General features: G+C 39.4%; 1 protein-coding gene across 3 annotated transcripts in view; it reads left to right on the top strand.

The window, feature by feature from the left end:
* COL5A2 (collagen type V alpha 2 chain) overlaps positions 1 to 18,658 on the top strand; it is a 166,060-nt gene that overhangs the window by 144,246 nt on the left and 3,156 nt on the right. For all 3 annotated transcript variants that reach the window (XM_052676463.1, XM_052676462.1, XM_052676464.1), the window contains 21 exons: positions 12 to 56; positions 1,795 to 1,893; positions 2,582 to 2,689; positions 2,808 to 2,861; positions 3,685 to 3,738; positions 3,858 to 3,911; positions 5,004 to 5,057; positions 5,822 to 5,929; positions 6,032 to 6,085; positions 6,269 to 6,322; positions 7,264 to 7,425; positions 7,538 to 7,645; positions 8,821 to 8,928; positions 9,058 to 9,111; positions 9,475 to 9,582; positions 9,697 to 9,750; positions 10,957 to 11,064; positions 11,919 to 11,972; positions 12,965 to 13,072; positions 14,883 to 15,174; positions 16,372 to 16,559. In XM_052676463.1, coding sequence (XP_052532423.1) covers positions 12 to 56; positions 1,795 to 1,893; positions 2,582 to 2,689; positions 2,808 to 2,861; positions 3,685 to 3,738; positions 3,858 to 3,911; positions 5,004 to 5,057; positions 5,822 to 5,929; positions 6,032 to 6,085; positions 6,269 to 6,322; positions 7,264 to 7,425; positions 7,538 to 7,645; positions 8,821 to 8,928; positions 9,058 to 9,111; positions 9,475 to 9,582; positions 9,697 to 9,750; positions 10,957 to 11,064; positions 11,919 to 11,972; positions 12,965 to 13,072; positions 14,883 to 15,174; positions 16,372 to 16,559 — 2,028 coding nt within the window. The remainder of the gene's footprint in view (positions 1 to 11; positions 57 to 1,794; positions 1,894 to 2,581; positions 2,690 to 2,807; positions 2,862 to 3,684; positions 3,739 to 3,857; positions 3,912 to 5,003; positions 5,058 to 5,821; positions 5,930 to 6,031; positions 6,086 to 6,268; positions 6,323 to 7,263; positions 7,426 to 7,537; positions 7,646 to 8,820; positions 8,929 to 9,057; positions 9,112 to 9,474; positions 9,583 to 9,696; positions 9,751 to 10,956; positions 11,065 to 11,918; positions 11,973 to 12,964; positions 13,073 to 14,882; positions 15,175 to 16,371; positions 16,560 to 18,658) is intronic.

Raw genomic sequence — 18,658 nt, forward strand, 5'->3', positions numbered from 1 at the left:
CTTCTGCGTAGGGTGTTCCCGGAGATCCTGGAGTTGTTGGTCCTTTGGGCCCCAGGGTAAGTATTTTCCTTCAGAAGTATTTGTAACAGTTTTCTGAGGTTGAAAGTTGATGCACCATGTGAAATTTGACACCCAAAATGAACGTTTTGTTTTTCTTGCCTCCAGTAGAATAATTGTAAGCATGGATATATTTGAAGGTGATGTGTTTTGTATAAAATTGACCACCTTTAATGGTTCCATACCTCATGAAGTAGTGTTAATATCTGCTGAGTGAACAGATGTAACTCTGTAAACTATGTGGTTTACAGTCTGTGAAAAGACTGACTATTTTGCCAAGGAACATTCTATGAGATGCTTTAACAGTAAAAACATAAAGCTGTTTTTTGTTTCATCAGTTCTCCTGTGTAGGTTGCTCTGAATGTAATGCTTCCTATTTATTTCCGTGGATACTACAATAGATAAAAATGCAAAGCAGCACTAGTTGAAAGGGCAAGTTCTCAGCTCTAGGATACTATTTTTCGACATTATCGCCTCCGTTAGCTACTCATTTTTCACCAGCAATGAAAAAGAGTCTTTATGCAGTACTCATAAAAATCTGTACCAGCAGAGGTGCTCCCCATATAATGGCACTGTTGCTGGGAAATTGTTGCCTATGACATCCATGTTCCCTTGGCCTAAACAGATGGAGTCAGAAAGCACCAAATCCACACTGTACAGTGGGTGTGATAGAACGGCCCAGCCAAGATTGGCTCCATGGTGTTCATGCTGGAATGGGGCCTGATTGTTGTCTTTTCAGACCTGATTCTGAAAGTTCAGCCTTCAGCTTAGTCTGCATCATGATGGTGTGGTCAGTGTTGATGGTTTGTCAGTGTTCCAGAAAATTGAAGGAATCTCCTTTCTTAAGGAGATTCCTTTTCCTTGCAAAAGGCAGTGTGCATCACTTTAGCCACTGAGGGCTGCATCTTGAACTTATTATTCAATGGGGAATTCACATGTGGTCACTCCAAGGACTGCCGTTTTGATTCTGACTCATAGTGGTGGCACAACTTCTGGTGATCATGCAATCCAGGAAACTGTCGCCATCGGTCTCGTATTGGCTCAGTAGGTCCTGACCAACTTGCATATGGTGTTCTTTCTATACCCTGTTTGTGGGAACAACCTCGCAGAAACTTTGTGATGTTACAATGTTACCACCATTGTTTCAGTGCACTGAAGCTGACATTTGGCTCTGTGCACAGTTCCCTGGTCATAATCCTCTGGTTGGCACAGATTAATATGCTCTTCATTTCATGCTGTGAAAGTACATGACTGTCCAGAACATGGCTTATTGTTCACATTACCGTTGCTGCTGCTGAAACACACCACCCATCACCTTGTTGCGCCCACATCCACTGTATGGTCTTCACAAACATTCAGGAAGCATCAATGAATGCCAACGTGTGCCTTTTTTTCCACTCGGAGGAATGCAGTGACACACCTTTGCTTCATTCACGCTTCCACGTCAGGTGCCATTCTGTCAAACTGCCCCTCTGCTGCCATCAGCCACACGGCAACAAAATTTAGCAGGGCACTGGTGGGAAGGCCCAGCCTCTACTACTATGCCACCAATGTCCACCTCTGATGCTGTGGGCTAGCATAATGAAATAGGAGGCATTACTTTTGGAGTGGCCCTGGTAGATTTAGTTCACAGGCTCTTTTTTTATGTGGTATTTCTGTGCTCATAGTGTACTTTGGGTTTTTGCTACCAGAATTGTGCCCTGACTAGTAAATAAGTAACAAGTAACCGTTTCATAGGGAGAACGTGGCAATCCAGGGGAACGGGGAGAGCCAGGTGCATCAGGACTTCCAGGTGAAAAGGGTATGGCTGGAGGTCACGGTCCTGATGGTCCAAAGGTAAGCTGCAGTGGCATTTGTGTTGCTAAACCGATGCCTTGTGTAATTGTTTAGAAGCACATCAGAGTGATTTTTATTGTGTATACTTCTCAGTAGATCAAAAGCAAAGCCATTTCTAAGCTACAAAAGAAAAAACTCTAATAATGGCTCTATTTGAAGAACTATATCAGTTTACCTTAAGAGACTTGGCAGTTGAGTGTTTAAAAGTAAATGCTGAAAACTCCACATCTTTCCTTCACCTGCAATTGATTTAATTGGTCCTTGCGCACTAGTTATGTGAGATCTGTACACAGATGTGAGCTGTGAGAAACTAAGCATAGATAGAACATCTCTGCCCCCTGTTGCTTCTACCTGCTGCTACTTTGTATAATAAACTGATGAAGCATCAAGATAAAGGCAGAGAGAAGCTCAAGCTTCTTTTTGTTTTGCCTGTTCTAACCACCAGTATGCACTGGTATGATTACATGCTAATGGTTTTGGAAGGACTACGGTGTTACAGTTGAATTTCCTGAGGAACGCTTTGGGAAATGAGAAGTATTTGGACATGAAGAAGTTCAAAATTTAAGAGAAAATTATTACTTAATTCTCTACCCCAGAGACTTTGACACAGGCTCAACATGTTCTGCAGCCTAGAGACACAGATGCTTCTCAGATGAATAGACAATAACTTGCACTTCATCCGTTTCAGGGAAGCCCAGGTCCTAGTGGGACACCTGGTGATCCAGGCCCACCGGGTCTGCAAGGTATGCCTGGAGAAAGAGGGATTGCTGGAACTCCTGGTCCAAAGGGTGACAGAGTAAGTATTTTTGTTGCGCCAAGTAGAATCACTCATCTCTTAATATTGCATTTGTGCAGTAGCATGAACTGTTCAGCATTCAGTGTCATAACTTCGAGTTTATGGTTTTTTTCCATAGGGCGGTATAGGTGAGAAAGGTGCTGAAGGTACTGCTGGCAATGATGGGGCAAGAGTAAGTAAATCTGTAACTCTTATTATCTGCCCTCCACGCAGAAGGTTGTTTACTGTGTTAGGGGCTACTCAGAGCAGAGTAAAAATGTTACTCAATTGGGAGACATGATGCTTCAACTCTGGTCAAATTTTGCGAGATAACTGTGCACAGTGCACTTGTATGCCTATTTCAAGCCTGTTTTGTATCATAGGTAATTGGAGTTGAGATTTTAATGGTAAAGATTCGCAGAAGTAACGTGTTAATTTGATATTTTAGATACACAGGGAAGCTGAAGTTAGTGCTGGAGGATCATCAAGCGTAGTTGGTCAGTTTGGATGGAGAGATAGGAACTCACTTGCCTAACTATGCCATGGAGAAAGTACGCTTTAGAAGAGTGTGCAAGATGTATGAGAGTCTTCCAAAGTAATGACAGATGCTTTAAAATTAAAGCGTGAACAACTAAGATAAAAGATATTGAGGTCTTCTGTGTTGAATGGGTAAAAAAAGGACTTAATTTCTTCCTCAGAAAGCAAAATAAAGCCAGGGCTGGTATTCTGTTTTTTATCATTGGCCTTACTCATAAATGCTGTGAAGGAGAAGTTGAAGTTAGTGAAGAAGCAGAGAATTAAGGAAACAAGACTACAGAGATATGTACAGTGACTTTGGTCACTGCAAAAAGAAATGCAAGTGAATTTTAGGTATGGAGGACACAGTAAATTTTCAGACAGAAAGAAGTATTTAAAGGAAAGAAGAAATAATGGAAATAGTATCATTCCAGAGGTTTTGAAATAACAATTTGAAGTATCCCTTTTCTAACTTTCTTTCTACTTAATTTGTTCAAAAGGGTCTTCCCGGTCCAATAGGCCCAATGGGTCCAGCAGGGTCCACAGGAGAAAAGGTAAACAGATTTTCATGCCATTCCCCCTCCTCAAGTTTCTTAATATCATCATGTTTTATTGGCATTTTTCCTACTCATCCAATAAGTTACTGGGAACTAACTTTAAATTTTATCTTAAGGGTGAACCAGGTCCTCGAGGGCTCGTTGGTCCTCCCGGTTCTCGTGGAAACCCTGTGAGTAAATGTTCAGTTTTTACCTGACACGTTACAAATATATAATTCTGATCCAAGCTTTGAGCATTTGTATCATTTGCTGTTATTTTTTCTTGTTTTTCTTCTTTCTTTCTTTCTTTTTTTTATTTTTTTTATTTTTTTTTAAGCCAACCTTTGTAGTTCTTGTCTTGATATTGTTCACTTGAAAAGTGTTGCCAGGTCTTGTTCCTCTGTCTTGTACTTGTTTTAGGGCAATCTTTACTTAGAGTTACCCTCACTTACCTTGATTCTCAAAGTATAACACCACTTGTAATAAAACACCACTTGTTTAAGTCTTTTTAAAAGATTGCCAATTCCAGATATTACTTTTTCCATAAAAAAAAGCACAGAGCTGCATCTTGATTCATTCAAAAGTGTTTATTCTTTTCATCTATTCTTCCTTTTATTTGTGATTTAGATGTCTTGATAGTTGGCTTGGATGACAAAGGAGTTAGAAGCTCAGCCCTTCTAGATTCTTCATACCAATTGGAATCGATTATGTCTCTGTCATAAATCAGAGCAATCTCAATCTCAGTTCTAGTATAAATTGAAACAGCTTGCACCCCTCTGGGGAGTGCTGGAGCTTGGCAGCCTTCAACTCCTCCCTTTGCAAAAAAACATTATGTGAAAAGACCAGCTGAACCAGTTCACAGCCCATTCTGACCTTGCTCAGGAGTGCATCTGTGAATTGTTGGTAGTTTTTTTCCCCAGATGTATCTGATTGGAATGGTAAATTCTTTAGACTGTGTTATTAGCTAATCCTGCTATTACTGGACGTGGCTGTGAGCAGTATTACTCCTATTGTTGTTCTACTGTTTGCATATGTCTTTTGTCTCTAAATTCCAAAAGTTTATGTAGTCTTGACCATGTGGACAGGCCTTATTGTCATAGTTAGCATCGTTTGTTGTGTGATTAAATGATCATTTGATTTGGATAAATAGAGCAAGAATATAATCACGCAACAGTAAATAGCTAGCTTGCTTTCTTCTTTATTTGCTTACAAAAATTACTGTATATAAACAGACGTTTATTTTACTTTTACAATTTTTACAATTACTCTTTTTTTTTAAATAGGGCTCTCGAGGAGAAAATGGCCCAACTGGTGCTGTTGGTTTTGCTGGTCCTCCGGTATGTGTTTCGTAACACTAATGAGTTTCTTTTAGTCATGCTTTGACTTATTTGGTTTATTTTATTATGAATAATACTGCAGTGTTTTGGAACGTGAGTCACGTTTTTGTTGGAAAAGGATTTGTTTCTTTTACCCATCGTTATACGAGGTAGTGAAGAGGGCCAATGAATACCCTGGATGATTGAAAAATAGCTTAGTTGAAAAGATGATGTAATTTTTCACCAGATTTCATATCTTCATGAATACACTTAGTTGTTCCTTCGAGATTAAAAATAAAACAGATTGTGAAGTGTCATCTACTGAAGGTAGTAAAATTTACTCTGTGACTAGTGGAAGATGGTATGAATTAATGGAATAAATAGAAAATTTGTGAGATTTTTAGTGAATACCTCAAACTTTCCTTCACAAGGAATTAGGTGCCTGCTTTCATTATTGGGAAGAAAGGACTGGAAAAGAGAATGTCGGTTCAGTTTCTTTTACAAATGGAAAAGGTTCTGAGGAAAATACGAAATCTAAAGAGATGAAAAATATTAATTAGAAAATATTTTAATGGGAATTCTGACTTCACAGAGTTTTCAGAAAATCGTATCTGTCATCTTCTGCAGGCTCTGGTGAATGATTACGTTTCCCTTGAATTTACCTATTGAGCACTGTTTTATGTTTTATTTTGCTTTCTTGATGTTCTCTGCAAAGTGACCTGTTGGGTTAGAAGGATATGGTATCCTCTGATCTGATGCTTCTTCTGTAATATGATTTCTTATAGGGCCCTGATGGTCAGCCAGGTGTGAAAGGTGAACCTGGGGAACCTGGACAGAAAGGAGATGCTGGATCTCCAGGACCTCAGGGGCTTGCTGGATCTCCTGGTCCACCAGTAAGTATAAGCAGCATTGTCAGAGAATAGTGTCATAGACTGATCCTGCTTAAAGTCTTCTGAGTGTTCCCCATCACTCCTCTCTTTCTCCTTTCCTCATAGGGTCCTTCAGGTGTTCCTGGTCTGAAAGGTGGTCGAGGAACTCAGGGTCCCCCTGTAAGTAGATTTTATTTTTTGTGAGGTAACTGTAGACAATCTAACATGACAACTTCATGCAGTGTGTGTGCCATTCCTCATCTCAGCTTGCATTTTGCAGTTTCACTAATTTGGTTAAGAGCTCTTTAGGTAACTTCAGTGCTGTATTTCTTTTAGTAAAGTTGCTGTTAAAATATGTTTTAGGGTGCTACTGGATTCCCAGGATCTGCTGGAAGAGTTGGACCTCCTGGACCTACTGTAAGTCAATTGACATTTCAGTAATAGATGTATGTTATAACTCAGTCATTGAACATTTGAATAAAATAGTGTGAAGTGGGAAGCAACGTTTACCATGTGATGATATGAAAGAGAGCAGTTTGTCAACACTGACTTATGTGACTTCACTGGATTATGTAGTGTTTAGTTAGACTTCGTGTTAGCTTCTCAAACTACTCTGCAGGGTTAACACAGTGACAATCTTATCTATTGTTTGTTCTCTTTTTTCTTCACTGGTGACTGAGGTTAGGCAAGTTTTTGTAAAAAGGGCGAGGCCTCTGCTAGTTTCTCATTAGTGGAGTTACTCATGAGATCCATTAAAATTAAAACACAAACCCAAATCTCTCATATGTAAACATTCTTAGAAACTCTCGAGTAAAACGAAAACTTAGCTGTGGATCAACAGGTGAAGATTCATGTTCACAGAGTAATTTTTGTACGAAATAAATGGCAGTCATGGTAAGTTTGCCCAAAGGTGAAGTTTATGGAAAAACCTAATATGAATGTGAATTCCTGTAGAGGTATTTGAGAAATGAAAGAAGGCCAGTGATAGCACTCCTTTGGACCACATGACTCTCAAAACATTGAACGTGAACTTGTGTTTGATATTGGAAACCATGGCCAAAGAATGTTTTAGCAGTAGTTGTGCATAGTTTAAGTTAATAAATAAAAAAATAAAGTGCATGTTAAAGGAGGGATTTGAAATTGTGGTGGGGTGAGGAAGAAGGCTTGAGCATGGATATAATTTTAAAATCCTGGGAGACTAGCACTGCTGTACATGAGATTACACTATGTCTGTGCTCTGTCGCACGTTGTTCCTCCTGGAGTTCATATTTAAAGTTAATAAAAAGAGCAGTCCTTGGTGGTTGTTTGTCCTGATCAGAATAATGTCCATTGTAACGAAGTTTTTAAAATGTTATTAGGGAGCTCCAGGGCCTGCTGGGCCTGTTGGTGAGCCAGGAAAAGAAGGTCCCCCAGGTCTTCGTGGTGATCCTGGTTCTCACGGTCGTGTGGGAGATCGAGGACCAGCCGGCCCCCCTGGTGGTCCTGGAGACAAGGGTGATGCAGGGGAAGATGGGCAGCCGGTATGTCCTTCTTCATGTCATTACTTCTCCCTCAACTAACTCCAGGCTTGGTCTTGTCATGTTATTGCTACAGAAATTATGGTAGCATCATTTTATCTCCTGTGAATTTCAGGGTCCAGATGGCCCCCCAGGTCCAGCGGGAACTACTGGTCAAAGAGGTATCGTTGGTATGCCAGGACAGCGAGGGGAAAGAGGCATGCCAGGACTGCCAGGTCCTGCAGTAAGTAACAGCCCAACTGATAGACCAACCTTGGATATTGTCATCATCTTTGTGGGATGAGAGCATAGTGCACTGTAATGTGAAGAGAAAACTGGAAAACATAAATTCCTGGAGTGAATGTAGGGAGAATAGTGAATAACTAAATCTCATAGAAGTGTATGAGGTGGGAGATGTTATTTCTGATTTATTGGATGACCTGAACCTGAATTAAGAGTAAGTGGGTTATATCCTAAGGCATCTGGCTAAAATATTTGACTTGAAACTAGACCTTTGAAAAAAACACCCCAGACTATATGCTTAGGTGTCCAAAAGTCACTTGAATGTGAGTAAATGTTCTGTAACTGCTATTTCATAAATTGTGAACTACAATATTTCCAGTTGCCAGTTGTGCTCTTTACTTCATTGCAGTATTTATTAAAAAGCTTCATTATCTAGGAGACAAAAAACATCAAATAAAGTATCAATGAAAATGGTAGTATGGAAGTTCTGTCACTAGTGCTGGATCCGCGAAATCACTTTATAGTTTGACAGGTGTGAACTATTCCAGGTTAAAAGAATGTATTGGTGTGGATGAATTCAAAGTGCATTGCATTTTTCCAGTGTTGGGAAAACTGTGTCTGCTGGGAATAAGGCCATAAGACATTGACAAAGAAATTACATACTTATGATCTGCTCCTAGACAGACTAATGTCAAGTGAAGCTTTTAGTCAATATAACCCTATTTAAAAGTGAGTAACACAAATAAATTGCTTAAAAACATTGCAGTATATGAAATATTATTAAAAATCTATTAGAATACTAAAATGCTATAACGCGATGGAAAGCACAGCAATAACAGCAGCATGACAAAGTCCTAAGCTGCAGCAAGTGAGGATATACCCAAATGCAGCAGCCACATAAGTAGAAACAAAGGAAAGAATCTGCTTACCCTTGGGAGGTCGCAGGAATGCAGGGACCTTTGGCAAGAACCCCTTGCCTCCACTGCTGGCCCTTAAACGAAGTCTGGGAGAGGGTGGATCCTGGCTCCAGCCCTTCCTGTCACTCAGATACATTGAATGATGTTGAGGGTAGTTCAGGTTCATGAGCAGTGTCTTCTAGGCATTATTTTTCTTGTGCTTTCTTCTTTCAGTGATTAAAATGTTGATATGGCATTTCTCATTTCTCATTTCTCTTAGGGTACACCAGGAAAACAAGGTCCCACAGGGCCACCCGGTGATAAAGGTCCCCCAGGACCTATTGGCCAGTCTGGTGCCACTGGACCTGTAGGGGAAGCTGGTCCAGAAGTAAGTATTAGAGCCTAGGAATATGCAGAAAAAAATCCCAAAACAACAGAAAGGCAAATTTCTAGTTTGTCTTGTGTAAGTGTGAGATTATGGAGCTAATCAATGGCCATATATGTTTCATAACTCTAGGGACCTGCTGGTAATGATGGTACTCCAGGACGAGATGGAGCTGTTGGAGAGCGTGTAAGAATAAGTTATTTTCTTAAATCTGTAAATCTCAATTTTATTATTGTGTTTTTTTAGTGTTTTTTTTTTTTTTTTTCATTTATTTTTCATAGAGTGAAGAATTTGCTTTAAAAGCATATTACAGCTTTGAGTAAGAAGATTCTCTCAAAATTGACACCTCGCTAAGAGCACATGTCCGTGGAAACTCAGACTTGAGTTCTTACAGAATGAATATCTTTGTAGATCACAGTTGTGAGAAAATAGATTAGGAATGCTAATGTCTCATTGCTTAGGGGAAAATACATTGAGAATGCTAACTTTTGTTGTTTTAGTGTACTTCCATTCTCTTCAGGTAAATAATACTGAAATTATGTTTCGCAGGGTGATCGTGGGGAGCCTGGCCCTGCAGGCTTACCTGGCTCTCCAGGAGGTCCTGGAACTCCAGGTCCTGTTGGACCTCCGGGAGATGCAGGTCAAAGAGGTGAAACTGTAAGTGACCAGTTTGTTCTGGTTTGGTTTTAATAATTTGTTATTTTATATATGTATAGTATTGTGTCTACTTTTGTGGATTGATGCACATGTCCTCTCTGTACAATCTTTTAGGGTTCTCGAGGGCCAGTGGGTCCCCCAGGCCGTGCAGGAAAAAGAGGTTTGCCTGTAAGTTTTCTGTGATCTCTATGATTTCATCTGAGATACTTTTAACAGAACAGAGCGTGAGAAACAGAGCCTGAATCAGAATATTGAGCAAAGCTTCAACGTTAAGTGCTTTGATTTCCAAATGCTTTTCAAGTCTCTTTGGAGTGTGATGCTGTCCAGAGCATGGTGGACCTGAGTCAGTAATTGGCTATGATCTGTCTGGCAGTTCACATTAGGAGTGCAGAAATGAGTGCTGAAGGCAGATTATTAGATCAAAATGGCAGAAATATAAAAGACAAAAAAAAAAAAAAAAAAAAATCACCTGTTCCCATGAAACTGCCTTATTCATCTTAGAAGAATCTGAATTCAATCCAATAGAAAAGCAAACAAACCCCATCTTTTTGTGTTACATAATTCTTTTATAATCCAACATTGGAGAAAAACGAATTGCAAACTTGGGAAATTGAAAGAATGTTGTCCAGAGCCTAAGCAGAAGTTGTATGACTGAAAGAAAGTTAGTGATAATGATGCTGTTGATAAACTATTTGGTATTTGGCACTGAGAAATTTAGCATGAAACTTGTGATAAGAAGCATAGAACTGAGAGCACGAGCCATTTTTTTTCAATGATTCTTGAATTAGTATGGAAATTTTCAATCTAAAATGACAAGAGTGAAATTGACAGCAGGAGAACCCAGCCATTTGTACCGGGGAGCCCAAACACTTTTGTCTGCAGTTAGGCAGTGTAACTTCACTTGTACTTCAATCATAACCAAGGCAAAAGGAGCTTCAGGAATTGAAAGTGCGACACGGGAGCTTCCTGTTTATTGTTACAAGCCTGTGAAAGGTTTGTAATACTTCAGTCTTGCCCATGGAAATAATTTCCTATGTCCAGTAAGACAAAGATGTTTCTCAGTGTAAATTTCATGGTGTAAGATATTTAGTAGTGTTATTACGGTTTTTTGTCTTTTTTTACTGTATTAGGAAGTTAAGCAGACTAAGCTGATTATCACACTCGTAATTAAGTGTTACACAGTTTTTGTAATTGTTTGCTTATGCTTTGGTAACAATTACAATTCCTGGAACTGCTTCAGCATCACGTTCTTTTTATCTTTAGAAGTGAGGGAGTTCTGAATGCAGCACGTAAAAGAAAAGGAGTGGGGTTTTTTTTGTTGTTTTGTTTTGTTTCCCAGTTTGGAATTTTACATATAATTACTGATTGTTACAGGGTCCCCAAGGGCCTCGTGGTGACAAAGGTGACAATGGAGATCGAGGTGACAGGGGCCAGAAAGGACACCGAGGTTTCACTGGGCTTCAAGGTCTTCCTGGTCCTCCTGTAAGCTGTTTTGTTTATACTGTAATCGTGTTTTCGTGGCAGTTAAACCATGTGTTAAATGCATAATAAAAAACAACAACAAAAGCTCACAAAGGAAGAACAAAATCACAAGTTTTATTTTTTTGTTTTTTTTTTTCTCATTAGGTATTTTTGGTTGGCCTGTCGGCCTGCACTCGCTAATTATTTTTATTGCAATGTTAAAATACTACTTGGTAGTGAAGTAAACCTTTGCTTTGCGAGAACTGCACTCTACTATTCAGAATTTGGTCCCTTTGGGTAATTACATTAGAATGCGGAGTATTTTTCTGACGCTGTATTTTAACAGTCAGGAAATCAAATCCAAAATCTCATGAGGACTATGACAGTCCCCTCTCTCTTTCTCTCCAGTACTTGTAAGAACTTCATGAATTCAGTGGCAGTTGATTGGAAATAAAACAGAAAATTTTTTGACAGCTGGTCACTGATCCTGTGTAAGAGCTGAATGTTTCAACCAGTAGGCAAAGAGTCAGTCAAAAAAAGCCCATCAAAACAAACAAAGCGCCACGTGAAGCATCTTTGGACTTCATAATAGCACTGATTGTAAATGGCATGAAGCAAGCCTGTTCTGCAGAAACAACTTTATCAGTGTACCTAAGCACCGTTCTTCTATTCATTTGAATTGAGATTGCTGTTGTTGCCATGTCTTAGTGAAAAAGAGAATAAGATGAAAACTAATCAGGAGAAGGAAAGGTACTTGCCCTTGTTAAAATATAATATAAATATAGTCACACACTAAGGTCTGTATTGCACAGTGTCTTTTTAAGACTAAAAGAACGTGCTTTAAATATCACAATTATAATTTTTTTTCTGTTTAGGGCCCTATTGGTGAACAGGGTAGTCCTGGGATTCCAGGCCCATTTGGTCCTCGGGTGAGTATAAAGATTCAGTCTGGGACTTTTTCCCATTTGTTTTTTCCACAATTAGATTTCTATTTCAGTTTCATTTTTAATTTTCTGACTTTTATTGATGTTAGTATTATGGGTTTATTGCCATATCTTTTGCTGAGAGATTTACCTTGCTCAATAAATGAGGCTTAACATAAAATGTAGTTAGATGAAAATAGCTAAGAAAAGAAAGTTATATGAAGAGAGCTAGATGAGAAGTTCAGGATCTGCAGTCTCTTTATACAGACACCTATGCTACAACTGATACAAAACCACATACGTGGCCGTTCTACTTCTTGCACTTCACTATACCCTGGGGAAATAGTGAAAAAGTGCCCTTTTAACAAGGGCAAGGAGAAGTATGATTCTTGGTGTGTTCTTGAGTAACGGGATGTCCCTGGGTCTGTATGAATGTGGGCATACAGCGGCTGCTCTAAGATGTAGCATTTGAAGTTGGACTTAAATCTTTCAGGCAAAGGTAGTCACTGAATTCAAAGTATGTTGTCTGAGGTGACTGACTTTGGAAGAATATTGAAACTGCCTTTTTAGCATTAGAAAACAAAAATGATTATTTTTGAAGTTTGGTAATACAAATAATTGTATTGAAGTTTTAAGGCTCTTCTCACTGGTGCCCAGCGACAAGACAAGGAGCTTCAGGTGCAAACTGGAACACAAGTAGTTCCATATGAACATGAGGAAAAACTTTTCACTTAGAGTTACAGAACACGGCAGTGCAGGCTGCCCATAGTGATTGTGGATTCTCCTGTTCTGGAGATATTAAAAACCTGCCCAGAAACTTTCCAGTGGAACCTGCTGTAGGGGATGTGCTTTAGCGAGGCGTTGAACTGGGGGAGCTCCAGAAGTCCATTCCAACCCCAACAATTGTGAAATTCTGTGATTGTTTGTAGAAAGGTGGTTTTGTATAACTTTGTTGTTCAGTGCTAAAATAGGTTTCTTCTTTCTCCAACTTTGTGTAGGGTCCTCCAGGTCCAGTTGGTCCATCAGGCAAAGATGGAAGTCCTGGACCACTAGGGCCAATCGGGCCTCCTGGTGTTAGAGGAAGTGTAGGAGAAGCTGGACCTGAGGTAAGTTGATGGCAATAGGTTACTTTAAAATAATGAGGTTTTTTTTTACAGCGCATTGCAGCTTTATCAAACATCCACAAACTCCAGACACATCGTGATGCTGGATACAGTTTCTCCAACAGCTAACTGGGGTGACCATGCAACAAAAGGGCTAATATCTCATTCAATATCTTCTGAACCTCTTGACATCCCCCATCTTAATCACCAAGATTTCCAGCAGCTTGCTCTATCATGCTTTGCATTCAGGAAATTCTTCAGTCCATTAATCCCAGCACAAACTAATACTGAGCTCAGCTGACCTTCAGACTGAAGTTTTAAGCCACTGACAATGAGCAAATAAAAAAACTGCTATGGCCAAAGTCTTAAACTTCTCTAAATCCAGCAGGCATATTACAAAATTATCAATTAATGATACCCTAATTTATAAAACATACGTTATATAATCCCCAGAAGGATAGTTAGAAACTGGAGGGATTTGAGAAAGGGGTGGCACGGGCGATTGTGTGAAGAATTAAGAAATGATGTTGCTCGTTTTGAGAAATAAGGCAGAAAAGGTAGAACAAATGTTCCTAAACTAACAAACAAGAGAAGGCATTTTCAGCTGTTTATTTCTGCATCATAGAATAAAAATTCATGATGTTTCCTGTCTTCATCACATGGTAATATTTACTCTATTTCATTTTAATTTCTACCAGTTATCAGTATTTCAATTTCTGCTGAAACATCAACAGTGAATGAATACTCTGTGTAGAATACAATGTGTATCTAAATAGTTCTTTAGTATAATGAGGCAATACAAGAAATACTGCATAGCAATATTTTCAGTCTTGCTTCTCACGTTGACTTACATGCAACTAATAATTGGAACAAAAAAGAAATAAATGCTAAATGTTTCATTTGAGAGATGCAGCGTATATTTGTTTGGCTGTATGCTCTATTGTAATTTGGAATGCTAATTGTGAATTCTGAAGTAATTAACCTCAAAGGAAGTGCCACATTATAATATACCATTTCATGTACCAGAGCATCAGGCTTACAGTGTGGGTATACTGCAGGCTTTCTGTTGCCAAAGAGCTCTCGGAACGTGCAGGTGGACATATAATGCTTGCTGACAGATATCTATCTCAAGACTCAGTTGCCTCTGTAGATATCACAGTCCAGGTGGACAGACAGACCTCAACATTAGGAAAAATATTGTTTTTTGGAAAAATACTTGCTGTTCCAAGTCAGGATGATGTGGATTCTCATTCACATCTTGGTGATCTGTTGCCAGAAAGCTCAGAACTGTGCAGGATAAATGTATAGGTATTTCTGTTTCCAAATTTTCCTTCCAGGTTTTACTAATTGAAAGTGTGCTTGAGCTGACTCATGGAAGGCAGGAATTTTAGATTGCTCTGAAAATTGCTTGCAGCTGTGTGGAAATAAAGCTGTTAGACTGGGATTTGAGAACAAGGAGGGACAAATGACTTAAAAAAAACTGGAATCAAGAGGCTTTGACTTTTTCCAGCTGTTGTCTGAAAGCTAAATTGAGAAGAATTTGAGCAAGATATTAAGACAGACAGTGAAGATGTGAAGCAGGGTGCAGCTCTAATCTTAGAATGCAGTACCTCGTGTGCAGCGCTAATCTCTTTTCTCTGTTCTTGGAAGCGTGCAGTGTTTACCTATATGTGAATTTTTCCTCCATGTCAGAGTGAATGGCCCCAAAGTTTTGTTGTTCAGTGATTTGCTTCTCTGTCATTTTACTCAGTATTTACTCTGTTGTGCCTCTATTGCTATTTTTTTTTGTTGTTGTTGTTGTGTTGTACTTTAGGGTCCACCAGGTGATCCTGGCCCTCCTGGTCCCCCAGGCCCTCCAGGCCACCTCACTGCTGCCATCGGTGACATCATGGGACACTATGATGATGCTATGGCAGATCCGCTACCAGAGTTTACTGAAGATGAAGCAGCTCCTGATGACCACAATAAAACAGACCCGGGAGTCCATGCCACGCTGAAGTCACTGAGCAGCCAGATTGAGACTATGCGCAGCCCAGACGGATCGAAGAAACACCCAGCACGGACTTGTGATGACCTGAAACTGTGCCACCCATCCAAGAAGAGTGGTGAGTGTAAACATGCCGTAAAGGTCTGTCTTATTTCCAGTGTATGCTTAGTCATGAAAAAAGCATGTAGTTTTGAGTTCGGTCTAATCTGGCTTGAGCACTAGGAACTCAAAAACTTCTCCCACACAGGAAAGTATTTCTTCTTGCCTATTAGATATATATTCTAATACATGCTAATTTATTCATTTGGTATATAGAATGGAATCATTAAGGTTGATTAGCAGATCATCCAGTCCAACCATCAGCCTGTCACCACTATGTGCACTAAATGTGTCCTTCGGTGCCACATCTCCGTGTTTCTTGGGCATCTCCAGGGTCAGTGACTCCACCACGTCCCTGGGCAGCCCGTTCCAGTGCCTCACCACTCCTTCTGAGAAGAGATTCTTCTTATATCCAATCCAAATGCCTTTGGCACAACTTAATGCCATTCCCTTTAGTCCTGTCGCTGGTTATGTGGGAGAAGAGGTGACCCCCTTCTTTCATATTTTTATGTATTTTTACATGTAAAATAGTTCTTACTTCATGGCCGTCGGCTTCTGGAAGTTACCAGCAGGTAGTAAGGAAGTACTGCTTAGTTGATGACAGAGATAGATAGTTACATCAGTTGTGAATATTTGCTTAATTGCTATTAGCTCAAAATATTACTAATCAAAATAGGATTGATGACATATGACTTCGTGCCATCTGGAGTTTTTGCTGCTGCTGCTTACTGGCAGTTGGTAGGTGGTAAAATGCTAACGTGACAGTTGGAGTTTCCCTAATTAATATGAGTTGCCACTGATAGACTGGAAGGCAGATGGTTTTTGTACCCCCTACCATCTTCTCCCTTGTTTCCTGGTGCACTGCCACCAGCATCAACATTAGGAGAGGCATCTGCAGCATAAATTTGTGTCTAACCCTTACTTGTTCTCTGTGCACTTGGAGCAGCCAGGAGCTTTGAAATAGCTTTGAGCAACTTTAACCTTGAACAACTGTCAAGTCTTGATTCCTCAGTTGGGAAATATTTGAAAAGCTGATTGGCTTGCATCTGGCATGACTTTAAAGCGAAGTGCATGTCAATATTGGGTGGTTACATGAAGTGAATGCTTGTTTTTCCTTGTGTTTTGTACTGTCGAGGCATTGTTTTGTTTGTATCTTCCCTATTGTTCTAAGAATCGTGGCAATATAACAGAATTTTATATTTTATATCCTTGGCAGGTGAATATTGGATTGATCCTAATCAGGGATGTGTTGAAGATGCTATAAAAGTATACTGCAACATGGAAACTGGAGAGACCTGCATTTCTGCAAATCCATCAACTATTCCACGTAAAACATGGTGGGCCAGCAGATCATCTGACTTGAAGCCCATTTGGTACGGCCTTGATATGAACAGGGGATCGCAGGTAACTAAATGTATTTAGTTTCAAGAATTAGCTACTTGTGATGAACATTATTTCCTTTTGATGTAGAATTTCATCTGCTCTACCGAGCAAATTTGATTTCAATTACAACATTTTGTTTCTTGATTTGACTGACTTATACACAATTATTTGTTATTATACAGTTATTATAGAAAGGGAAAAAATTGTACATCTAAGGCAGGACTGATCTGCCACTGCTGGTAGATGTTTATTTCTCTTGGCCCTAAAAATTTTCAGCCCTAAAAATTGTCAGCTCTTCTGACAATCTACTTTAGAAACTTAGTATATTTGTCCCTAATGTGTATGTTTGCCCTAATACGTGACTGCAGTTGCTCCTGTTTTAATTGAATTCTACGCTTTCTGAAAGAAAGCTCTTTACTGCTGAAAACTACAAGACTCACTTGAAATTCTCTCATTGAATCTATTTTTGTAGAAAATAAGGCTGTCAGTTGTTTTCAAGTACTCGATGCTGAGTCTGTCAGTTTCTAGGCAAACAAAAACTTTGTCCTTAGCTTTCTGTTCAGTTTTCTCTCTGTGATAAGCCCGCTTCCTAAGTTAGGCTGAACTCTCCTGCTAAGTGAAGAAATTCACGCTATGTAAAACATATAATTTATTGACCACCTTTTAATAATTTTGATTCCTGGTTCATTAAATTAAAAACAAATATATTTTCAGTTGTTATTTCACATAGCGCAATTAAATATCTTAAAAATGAACATGTAATAGGTAAATATAATAGGGATTTTATCAATCAGAGAGTTCCTGTTGACAGGTTAGAGTTTCGAACAGACGTAGCATTAAGAAAATATGTGGCATTGATTGCTTTTTTTGAGATGCTTTCACTTACTGTGAAATTTTGGAGAACTTTGCTTGAACCAAGAGGTCACAGTTGACGTTTAGCTGCCCGCAGCGCTACATAAAGAGGTTTTTTGTTTTGTTTTGAAATTCTGTGCTCTTTGGAGGAAGAAATTAGCTTTTAAGTTGGGGAAGAGAAGGCTCCGGGGAGACTTTGTTGTGGCCTTCCAATACTGGAAGAGAGCATGTGAACAGGAGGGGAACGGCTGTTTATGAGTGTGGATAGTGACAGGACAAGGGGGAATGGTTTTAAACTGAGACGGGGGAGGTTTAGATTAGATATTAGGAGGAAGTTTTTCACTCAGAGGGCGGTGAAGCTCTGGAACAGGTTGCCCAAGGAGGCTGTGGATGCCCCACCCCTGGAGGCATTCAAGGCCAGGCTGGATGTGGCTCTGGGCAGCCTGGTCTGGCAATTGGCAACTCTGCACCTAGCAGAGGGGGTCGAAACTAGATGATCATTGTGGTCCTTTTCAACCCAGGCCATTCTGTAATTCTGCGATTTTGAGTAAAACTGTAGAAGAATATTTCATTTTTGAAAACGCTGCCCGATTTGGCAGCTCGCATTAGAAACTGTTTAGTAGTTATATGCACTTACTACAGATGCTAATTAATACACGTCTGATGTTTCTAAGCAAAGATAACATTTTATAATAAATGACAGCGGTGACATACAGGATTTTCTTTTTTCTTTGCCAGTTCCAGTGAAACGTTTTCATTTTTAGTCTTTCTTAACTTTTTTCTATGGTGTAACGATTCACTAAGCACAAATCAAATGAAATCTTCTCAAGAGGGGAAAAATTGTTAAGAATTCAGACATTGTTGTCATTTGTAGTAATACTGCCATAATGTTTTTTAGAAACAATAGCACATCATAAAACATTCATATTTTTGCGGAAGCTAAATATGTGATGGATATCTATATGCAGAATTTATGTAGTCAAACTGGCTGTTTGTGACATTTCTACATGTGGTACGTGACCTGTAGAAAACCACCTACTGCAGTTACAATAAAGTGGGTACACTATAAAAGGACTATCTCAGCTTGACTTTTCTCATTCCAGTTGAGGTTGTTGTAAAGCACTATTTCATTCTGCCTTTCTGTTGTTCAGCTTCAGAGCTTTATGGTCAAAATTCTCCCAGAATGATCCCTGATACAGGCTATTATTGTTTCCTCATCCTCAGCATCCAGGAAATTAAGAAAGAAATCATTCTTAGATTCTATATAG

This window comes from Tympanuchus pallidicinctus, unplaced genomic scaffold (genome assembly GCF_026119805.1).
Source record: "Tympanuchus pallidicinctus isolate F22 unplaced genomic scaffold, pur_lepc_1.0 scaffold15, whole genome shotgun sequence".
In the NCBI taxonomy this organism is placed as follows: domain Eukaryota; kingdom Metazoa; phylum Chordata; class Aves; order Galliformes; family Phasianidae; genus Tympanuchus; species Tympanuchus pallidicinctus.